The sequence below is a fragment of the Phoenix dactylifera genome, chromosome 8 (genome assembly GCF_051530095.1).
Source record: "Phoenix dactylifera cultivar Ajwa chromosome 8, Ajwa_hap1_PhDact_Kaust_v1.1, whole genome shotgun sequence".
Classification (NCBI taxonomy): domain Eukaryota; kingdom Viridiplantae; phylum Streptophyta; class Magnoliopsida; order Arecales; family Arecaceae; genus Phoenix; species Phoenix dactylifera.
In genome coordinates, this window is record NC_143197.1 from 31,570,001 (window position 1) to 31,579,826 (window position 9,826).

The window sequence follows — 9,826 nt, forward strand, 5'->3', positions numbered from 1 at the left end:
CTCATAACGGAGGTCGAATTGAGTTTACGGACATCGACTTAGACTTCCAGTGCTTTTGCACCCTCAACCTCATCAATTTCATAATTTAGTTCGGGTGTATAACGATTATATGCAAACAAGAATCCATCCAATTCGTGACCCGAAACCAGACCGCCTTGTCGGTTCAAACCACGGCGGTCCGATTCTTCACGTTAAAATTAACTTCTTGGCGCCACACCAGCCCGCTCCAGGTTTGGGAGCACGTGGCGATTCGGTCGCATCTCAGCCGTCCAATATCTATCATCCCCATTGGGCGAAAATTAACGGACGTAAAGACTGCCAGCTGATCGATCCGCGGCACCGCCCATCGTCCAATTCCCGTCCACTACTTTCCTTCTATATATATATGTATGCGCTACACCGACCCAATTCGTCTATCCCACGCAAGACCTGGCGCCTTTGTTCCGCTCCCGGAGCCCCCGAAATCCCCCGGAGCTCCACTCCTAAATCTCCCTTTCGATTTCGATTCCCGATGGCGCCCAAGGCCGAGAAGAAGCCCGCGGAGAAGAAGCCGGCCTCTGATAAGCCGGCAGAGGAGAAGGAGAAGAAGGCGGTGGCGGAGAAAGCCCTGGCCGAGAAGAAGCCCAAGGCGGAGAAGCGGCTCCCCACCAAGGAGGGCGGCGCCGGCGACAAGAAGAAGAGGAAGAAGGCGAAGAAGGGGAGCGAGACCTACAAGATCTACATCTTTAAGGTCTTGAAGCAGGTCCACCCGGATATCGGCATCTCGAGCAAGGCCATGGGCATCATGAACTCCTTCATCAACGACATCTTCGAGAAGCTCGCCCAGGAGGCTTCCCGTCTCGCTCGCTACAACAAGAAGCCGACTATCACCTCTCGGGAGATCCAGACGTCCGTCCGCCTGGTCCTCCCTGGCGAACTCGCCAAGCACGCCGTGTCCGAGGGCACTAAGGCTGTTACCAAGTTCACAAGTTCTTGATCCGTCCTAGGGTTTCGTGGCCTCCTCGTGCTCGGATCTAGAAGTCTTCGAGTTGTAATTTTGTATCTTTCTTGCTGTTATTCTCACATCTTTACTCTCTGCCGTATTCTCTTCCTTTCATAATGTAATATGCTGTCCTTTTGATTTAGCGATGAAGAAGCGACTTTCGTTTATAATGGTTTCTTTGGTTCTTGTCGGCGTTCTTTCCTTCAAGATAGATAGAAATGTGGCTTGCGGCGGTTAGACGCAATATTAATTGCTTCATTTTCTCTGTAAATGACGCTTTTGCCCTGTGCCGTGAATGATGAATCTGTGGTCATTGGTCGGATGTTAGTCATTTGGCGGTTTTCTTTCTAGCCTCCAGCTTTTAATTCATTATCGGTTTGGTGGCTCTAATTATCGTGTGATTGGACGGTATTGCCCTTGCGTGCTCGAACGAGTAGGGCACGTAGCGTGAGTCTAAAATGGTTGGGAGAATAAGGGTTAGGAAAATACAAGCGTGGTCTCTGGGTCTCTGATATTTTCTTCTGTTTGTTTGATACATGGTCCTAATGTTTGCTTGTTCGGCGGGTGTTTCGAATTCTGTTGGTATAAATTTCTAAACAAATTTGGTGCCCGGCCGGATCTCGTCCGGATTCGATCTTTTTCTGGGCGTCGTCTTCTTGGCGAGATTCTGGCCGGCAATAGATCCAGTTTGCTCTTATATAGCTTTGGGATCCTGAGAGCCTTTGAGAATTTAGGAGGGCGATGGAATCCGAAGGGGTAGGAGAAGAGGCTGCCGCCCCTTTGGTGGTTGTGACGGAGGAGGTCGGGTCTTGTTCTTCCTCTGAAAAACGGCAGCCTAAGAATTACGCAAGGGATGTCCATATTCTCAGCTTTGCTTTCTTGTTTGTTTTCTCGGCTTATGGAGCTGCTCAGAATTTGGAGAGCACTGTGAACACGGTGAGCTTCTCTTTCTCCCTTCTCTTTTCCTCATATCTTTGTTGATTTGTGATTTTTTTTTTTTAAATTTTGCATTCTGTGATCAGGAGGAAGATTTGGGAACGACATCGTTGGGGATATTATATACCTCCTTCACTTTGTTTTCGGTGGTGGCGTCTCCGGTTGTCAGGGGATTGGGGTCAAAGAGAGCCCTTATTCTTGGTACCAGCGGCTACTTGCTGTTCATTGCATCCAACTTGAAGCCCTCATGGTGCACTCTCGGAATTCACCTTTATTGATATTGTATTTTACTGTATATTGGAAACTTTAGCTACATGTTCGCTTCCTATACTTTTAATCATTAATTTCCAAAATTTTGAAGAGGGGCATGTGTTTCTTTTTGTCTTTTGAATTCTTTTATGGCAACGCAAGTTTTGAAAATGCCAGCTTTTCCACAAAATTCCTGCAGAAGTTAATGGGAAGCCATGCTAAGGTGTGTCTAGTCTGGCTGGCAATTCTAAGTTTCTGAAAGTTGAGGTTTGAAATAGTTGGCTAGGACCTGGACATGTTCTTCAAAGTGATTGAGCGGCAAGATAAGAAAGAAGAACGAGTGCAACAGCATGGTCCTCCAAATGTTATTTTTCAGCAATAAACTACTTATGACATGTGACAAACAATTGATATGCAGCAATTTTAGGAGCTATATATTTGTAAAAAAATTTCATTTAGTTTCGTTGATCTATCTATCTATCTGCTCCTCTGCTTCTTTTTCACATTTATTCATTCTCAGAGACCTGATCCTCTGCCCCCCCCCCCCCTTCCCCACAAAAAAAAAAAAGAAAAAAGAAAAACCCTCCTCTAAACACACACACACACACACAATTGCTAGTGCTTATGTGTACAGTGTTTGATAGTGCCGTTGCTGTAGGTACACGATGGTGCCAGCTTCTCTATATCTTGGCTTCGCTGCATCAATTATTTGGGTTGGACAGGTAGCAATTGTATGCGGTCAGTTAAACACTGTTTTTGCCCTCAATTTTTATAAATATTAATGGATGTGCATGTTCTGCTACATTAGGGAACATATCTCACTTCCACTGCACGTAGCCATGCAAAAGATTGCCAATTGCATGAAGGGACAGTAATTGGTACTTTCAATGGAGAATTTTGGGGAATGTTTGCTAGTCACCAGGTATCATAGTTTCTCGAATTTCCTGCTATCTAACAGAAAGTCTGTATCTATGAAAAAAACTATTAGTTCAATATCCTCTATTTTTCATGTGTCTATTATCATATTCTTGAAGAGATTTACATGCAGTGGGAGTCCTCTAAGTTTGGTGTTTGCATGGAATTATTGTTTTATTGTTCATGATGATATCAAATTTTAATGCTAAATTGCTATCTTGCAGGTCATTGGTAATTTGATCTCACTTGCTTTGTTGAGAGATGGAAAGGTATGCTATTTACATGATCTCTATATCGCTTTGAGTGATCGACTATTTATTTACAGCATATTCTAATGGTGATGATTATCTCCTAATTCTAATTTGTGAAGATATCTACATGGGAAATATATTTCCTGTCTTACTGAATGTTGAGATCATTATATTCATAACAATCATTGTTATAGTCATGCAATTATTGAGGAATGGTTTGATTTTTTTCGCTTTCTAATTTAAGTCTGAGTGGATTCTCTAGATGTATTTTTGTGTTGATTATTCTTTAAGAATGTGTTGTGCTTTTGTTGTTGTTTTCATGTTATTCATTATTTTTTTTAAGGATACTCTTAGTGCTCTTGGTTGTAATTAGGGTAGAACTTGCTACTTGCCTGCAGGCATTGGCCTGGTTGATTTTGGTTATGCATTGGCATTCTTCATATGTTAGTCAGCACCAAATCGATTGAAAATTATGATCAGCTCCTTTGTGGAGCTTTTATGCATAGAGTCATGGTCCGTACTGATTCCTTTTGGTAGAAAAATCACTAATTGCTACTGCTGCTGGTGAATCATATGTAACACAGATGGACCATAGATGAAATGTTATTTCAGATTTAAATAAATAAATTCTTTCAATATTGAATGTCTAACAGTTTACCTTGATTGATTTGTTTTAGCAGAATTCAATACTATAGCATTATTATATTTCATTCTCTTGATCTTGAAATTGTTTAATTGATATGCAAATCACCTCAGTTTTTTTATATATAGCATAGAGTTTCCTTCTTTTACTGACTCAGATGAGGAACATAATCACATTAATGCAGGAGGGGGACAGTGTCACTGGGAAAAACCTTTTATTTACTGTGTTCCTTGGTTGTATGGTCTTGGGTATCACATTGATGTGCTTTCTATCTAAAAGAGATGACAAAGCGGGTTGCCTTCCCATGTATTCATCTCTTGCATCTGTTCTTAAATCTATTGTTGCTCCACTCCTGGACATACGGGTGCTTTTGGTTATTCCTCTTGTTGCATACTCAGGCTTACAACAGGCATTTGTATGGTAAAAGTTACATGTATTTACTATGCATGATGCTTTTTAGAAATTGAGATTTTATTGTCAGTTATTTATTCAGTATCAAGCTTTTGTTTTCTAATAACAGGGCTGAATTCACAAAGGAAATTGTAACACCAGCACTTGGTGTCTCAGGCGTGGGTGGTGCAATGGCATTATATGGGGCTGCTGATGCAATTGTATGTCACCATATGGCCTATTCTGATTCACCAGTTGTCAGGAAGTCATTAGGAGTAAAATGATATCACTGAATGCTGATGTTCTGTGTCATTTCTTGCTTTTTTCCTGTTGCTTATTAAAACTTATAATCTTCTGCTTTGCAGGTCTTCTTAAGCATGAATAACATATTCTTCTGTTAGGCTAACTTCTGAACAATTTACATTTATTCTGCTATCTTCTTCCTGCACTTTTTTCTTCTGGATAGGTCTTTATTAACAAAAAGTGTTTCAAAATTTAAAGTAAGCATCAAATCTCATGACATTATCAACATTTATATGGACTTTCATATGGCATGGAGTGTTAAACTTTATAATTTTAGTTTCAAACAAATTCCTGGATTCTTGATCCTCATTTTTGTGGGATGCTGTAACATCTATCCATGTTTCACACTTTCAACTTTTAGCTATGTGCCGACAAAGTTCATAGCCACACAACTCTCTCATTGGATTATGCAGGAGTTGCATGAGGTTCTCGAATTAGCATTGTCATGTACAACACTGACAATGTACTTAAACATATGAGGGGGTTCTTTTCCTTGGTAGAGCTCAATTAAGCAAACTGGCTATGGAGTACCTTCGTCTCTTCGGAGACATCTGATAAAATTGGCTATGGAGTACCTTTGGTCACTGGCTAAGTCATTGTGTGGGCTCTGGATTATTTGTGTTCTGATTCATTTTAGATGGGCCAAAACTAGAAATATGATCCTTGAAGTAAAAAACCAAAAGAGATTGTCGTGATTAATATTGGAGAACTTAAGAACAAGAGAAACTATGAGGTTTCTATTACTATCAGGTATATAATTTGTCTTTCCTATGATAAATAATATAGTCAAGATTAGTATGTGAACAAAGTACAAACTAAAAAGATAAATATCTTGAATTGCTCACAGTATTTAAAGAAAAGAGAAAAATACTATTTAAGAGGACCTATCAAGTAAGACTACCAATAACAGGTGGTGATACATATGTTTTGGGTGAAAGCCTAAATGTTCTTTTGATTTTGTGCATCAGAACTGAGATTTTGTCACCTACAAAGTAGTCAAAACCATGGTTGAAGCAGATGTAGACTCCTTCCAGCTTTTAATGTTAGTGTGGTAGGGTAAAAGAGACATAAATGTGTCAGATGTAACAATATGGCTTAGCCTACATTTTATATCATGTTTCCCCTCTGTAAAGTTCAAAAGAAAGTATCTGCAAATAACGTATCAAATAGAGGAATAAGCAAAATCAGATTACTGGAATTTGATACATCAAGAAAGCTGGAAATGGTACTCCTTCAAAGTATGGTTTAAGGACAATACCATGGCTGCCCCATTTAATGATATTTATCTTGATTAATTGTACATCATTTCTGAATGAAAATACGAGTCTTTTTTTATAAATTCTTATTAGTAACTAATTTGGTTTCTGTTAAATAATTTTTTTATTGTAATCAGTTGAATTTTTGCCTGTTAGTAACCCAAATGAATCATCTCTTGCATGGTTTTGTTTATTCATCCCCAGGCTAACCAAGTTTGTAAGCTTTTGTGGTAGTCTTATTGACAGATGTGTTTCATTTATGCTATTTACAGTGTTAGAAGAATCCTCGGGTTAAACTGTTCTTTTATAGTTCTTGAAAAAAGTCATATCAGATGTACGAAGGTTCAGGTATGATAATTGCAGTTTATGGGGGCTAAGGTTTGTGGTTGTGACTCAGCCTTAATCAGGGATGAGAATGTTAGTAGTTAGTCAGAAGCGAGAGTAGTGAGTTGCGTTAGCTTTTTAATACAGGGGAAAAAGTGTCATTGGTTAATTTCATGTGCTTGTGATGGTCAGTACCTAAAGATATGAAACTTACATTTGTTTGCATCATGCAAGAAGATTGTGAAGTAAGTTTCTGGTAGTGTTATTTTGATATCTGTTGATTCTGCTAACATCTGGAGTCTTATTGTATGGTTTTAGTGTTCACTGGTTGCTGGACGCTTCACATCTGGACTGTCTTCCATCACTTTTATTGTCTCTGGTGGAGCTGTTCTACAGATTCTTGTCCTGTTATGGCTTCTCTTTGGCTACAGGTATGACTTGACACTCCAGCTTCAATTTGTGCTTGCTTAGCGTCCATTGGATGGGGAAATAGTGTTGCCTGGATTAATGGGGATTTAATGAATAATTAAAATGGGATAGAGATATTCAATCTTCTTGGTAGAATATGTTTATCCATTTTGTGTGAGATCAGAGCTCAAGTAGTTTTCCAAGCACCCTAATTTACACCCCCCCCCCCCCCCCAAAAAAAAAAAAAAAAACACACACACCAAAAAAGGAATAAAGGAGTCCAAAGGAGTGTTTGGCAGGGAGGGGAGTAAACTGGAAAAAGTAGGTCATCCCTCTGCTTATCCCAGTTTATCCTGCAACCAACCTACCCTTAGGTTTTTATGTTTTATCTGAAGGTATCAGAGCAAACTTCTCATGTCTGGTTGCTTAATTGTCTCGTGTCTTGTGCTTTTCTTTTGCTTCACTGCTGCAGTAATACTGGTGGACTTCTTGGCGCTGTATGTCCCCTACTTATGGCTGCTATATGGGGTGTTGGTGATGGAGTGTTTAATACACAGCTGAATGCGTTGTTTGGGATGCTATTCAAGCATGACACGGTAATATATTTATATTTTTAGCTAAAACTGAGCGTGCTTATTTTTAATTCTTAATGTTCCTTTACTCCTGTTGCCATCGTACTTGCAAAAGGCATTGTCACATTATTATCAATCCCTAGCTCCTCATATTTTATAGATTTGCCAACTTATACTGGATCTTTGCTGAATAAAAAATGTTAGGTCAGAATATATTATTTCTCATCGTGGTGTTTTTTGAGCTTGAATTTATGGTGCAGCTGCATAATTCAGTGGCATCATGTCTCATAAATATTTTTGAAAATTATAATTTCAATTCCATAGACACCGACATTTGTGGCTAATGTTCTGGTTATTTAATAATTAGATTACCTTGAAATTCCATGAATGAAGTATTTTTCATAAACTCCAGTGGAACATGCAACAGAGTTATTGGTAGTTGTTCCACCATGTAATATTTAAGCTTCTGACATGAAGTTGCATATCTGAATAAATTTTCCATAAAAATTCCTTTATTGAAAGCAACAAGATATGTGGTAACCTAGTTTCAAGAGATTATTTGTGATCAGAGTTCTCCTAGTAAGAAAGTGTTGGATGCAATGTCTTATTAGAGCTTTGAGCTATTCACAAAGCCTTCTCTAATGTTCAACAGGTTTGGACTGGTTGGTTTGCATATGATTATGAAGATTTGCTTCAGCATCGCGTACATTGACATGATGTACGAGTTACTTTAGGTGTCTAAACTAGGTTCTGTAACAGTCCCACTATAAGTAAGAAGGAATAACCAAAAGAAGCTAAGTAGATTAATTGATCGAGGTGATCATAAAATGTAGTCATCATCATCATCATCATCATCATGATCAATCCTTTTCTCATCAAACATAGTTCTGGGTTAACCCACAAATGGATCTTTGAGAAGGGCTCTGTGGAAAGATTAAGCAAAATAACTGGCTGTCCATTTGGAAAATTTAGGTAAGGTCGGGTTCTGCCATTAAAACCCATAGGTCCATTGACACATACAGAGGTTTACCTTTATCGACTGCATAGTATGCTGATGTAAATATGGAGCATGAAAACCTTAAGCGGAGGAGTGTCATAACTCTGAGAAAACCACAGAATTGGAGCTTGTATGGAGCAGATGATGATAGCCTTTCATGTGAGCAGTTGTTTTTTCATGTTTGAGGGTATAAATAAACCAAAGAGCCAAACAAAATAATGCCTTTTGTGTGGCAAGGTGTAAAACAATGATCAGTTGGAAGCACCTGAGCAAATTAGGATCCACAAATGTGATGGTGGGTGTTGATGGCTGGTCTGAGGCATCGACAATGGAGGGTGTTGCCATCGATAAATCAAGAAATGTTGGAAGTTATCAATTGATCCAGAGTATTTAATAATTATCTGCATGGTAGAGGAGATCTTGTGGGGAAGTAAGAAGTTAATTACTGATACTGTGACAGGAATATGGGATAAGCTTTGGCGGATATCTCTGCTACAAAGACAAGGGAATTTGGGGTGTGTACTATGAGTGGTACGTTGCCTAGTGGCAAATTAACTCTTTGGTGTTGTGGGTAAGCAGAGATTGTGGTTGTGAATATGACTGAGAGGTTGGGGTGAGGAGGGAGTAGATATAGATAAACATAAATTGATGGCCATGAGATGCATGCTACTTAGGGAGCTGAGATGAATTTGGAAATTGATGCACAAAGAATTCCTTTTGAGACAGTTGTGGTTGAGAATTCCTTTTGAGGCAGTCATGGTTCCTGTAGTGAAAGAAGTTATGAAGGGAAGGTATATGGTGTCTTGAGGACGTAAGGTTTTTCTTGAGGTTTGTCTCTCTCAGCAAGCATCACTTGCAATCGTTCAAACCGAAGCAGCTTAAATTGGATTTTGGTATTGAAACAATGAAGAATGGGAAGTCGACTCCCAAAAATTTGGGAAAAAATGCTCCAGACCCTCCATTCTAATCCCAGTGTATCTTTTAATTTGACAGGTTGTAGCTACCATAATTATCAAATTTTGGTTTCATGATTACATGGATTGTCATGTCTGTTTTTTCTTATATTTCTGATGCAAGTTGTAGACCATAACCTTTATCATGGTCCTGAAACTGGTGAAAATCTGAACAGGAGGCAGCTTTTGCACAACTGAAGGTGTGGCAAAGTGCTTCAATTGCTGTCATCTTCTTCTTGAGTCCGTATATTACGATGCAGGCTATGTTGATACTGATGGGTGTTGCCCTGTGCATTGCGATGACAGGGTTCCTTTTTCTTACCCTCCATGTTGAAAGATCATTTTCCTCTGGATCTTGATGTGTCATGCTCATATTTTTCAGCAAAACAGTTGCTATATCATGTTGCCATCCTATTCAGATCATGCTTGTTCGGCTTGATGCGTATGCATCTGTTGAATGTGTGATTTTATTGAATTTCTTCTTTATGTGCACCATTTTGAAACCAAACATTAATCAGAAGCCATTGCATGGATCTTGCCTTCTTGAAATTGTAAGCTCAAGATCTATAAAATGCGACAGCGTTTAGACCTAAGCACCATGGGTCATCAGTTCTGCTGAGCTCCAGAGATACGTGGAACAGGACTTG

At 39.3% G+C, this 9,826-nt stretch overlaps 2 protein-coding genes across 2 annotated transcripts; both read left to right on the plus strand.

Annotated features, from left to right (window-relative positions):
• The first annotated feature begins 511 nt into the window (after positions 1-511).
• LOC103705951 (histone H2B.11-like) lies at positions 512-1,152 on the plus strand. Its single transcript, XM_008789868.6, has one exon. It carries the CDS (start codon positions 512-514, stop codon positions 974-976), a length of 465 nt encoding a protein of 154 aa, XP_008788090.1. The 3' UTR covers positions 977-1,152.
• Positions 1,153-1,295: 143 nt separating this feature from the next.
• On the plus strand, positions 1,296-9,728 carry LOC103705953 (Major facilitator superfamily protein). Its single transcript, XM_008789869.5, has 10 exons — positions 1,296-1,918; positions 2,005-2,168; positions 2,826-2,889; positions 2,976-3,089; positions 3,307-3,351; positions 4,161-4,396; positions 4,497-4,587; positions 6,568-6,680; positions 7,130-7,253; positions 9,356-9,728. The coding sequence occupies exons 1-10, from the start codon at positions 1,724-1,726 to the stop codon at positions 9,536-9,538; spliced, it is 1,329 nt and encodes a 442-aa protein (XP_008788091.3). The 5' UTR covers positions 1,296-1,723; the 3' UTR covers positions 9,539-9,728.
• The last annotated feature ends 98 nt before the right edge of the window (positions 9,729-9,826 follow it).

What these genes read in the sequence shown, in the direction of transcription:
- LOC103705951 (XM_008789868.6), top strand. Translation starts at nt 512, where the DNA reads ATGGCGCCCAAGGCCGAGAAGAAGCCCGCGGAGAAGAAGCCGGCCTCT.
- LOC103705953 (XM_008789869.5), top strand. Translation starts at nt 1,724, where the DNA reads ATGGAATCCGAAGGGGTAGGAGAAGAGGCTGCCGCCCCTTTGGTGGTT. An exon ending in CAATTATTTGGGTTGGACAG is followed by an intron (nt 2,890 to 2,975) that starts GTAGCAATTGTA and finishes CTGCTACATTAG; the next exon opens with GGAACATATCTCACTTCCAC. An exon ending in TGCTATTCAAGCATGACACG is followed by an intron (nt 7,254 to 9,355) that starts GTAATATATTTA and finishes AAATCTGAACAG; the next exon opens with GAGGCAGCTTTTGCACAACT.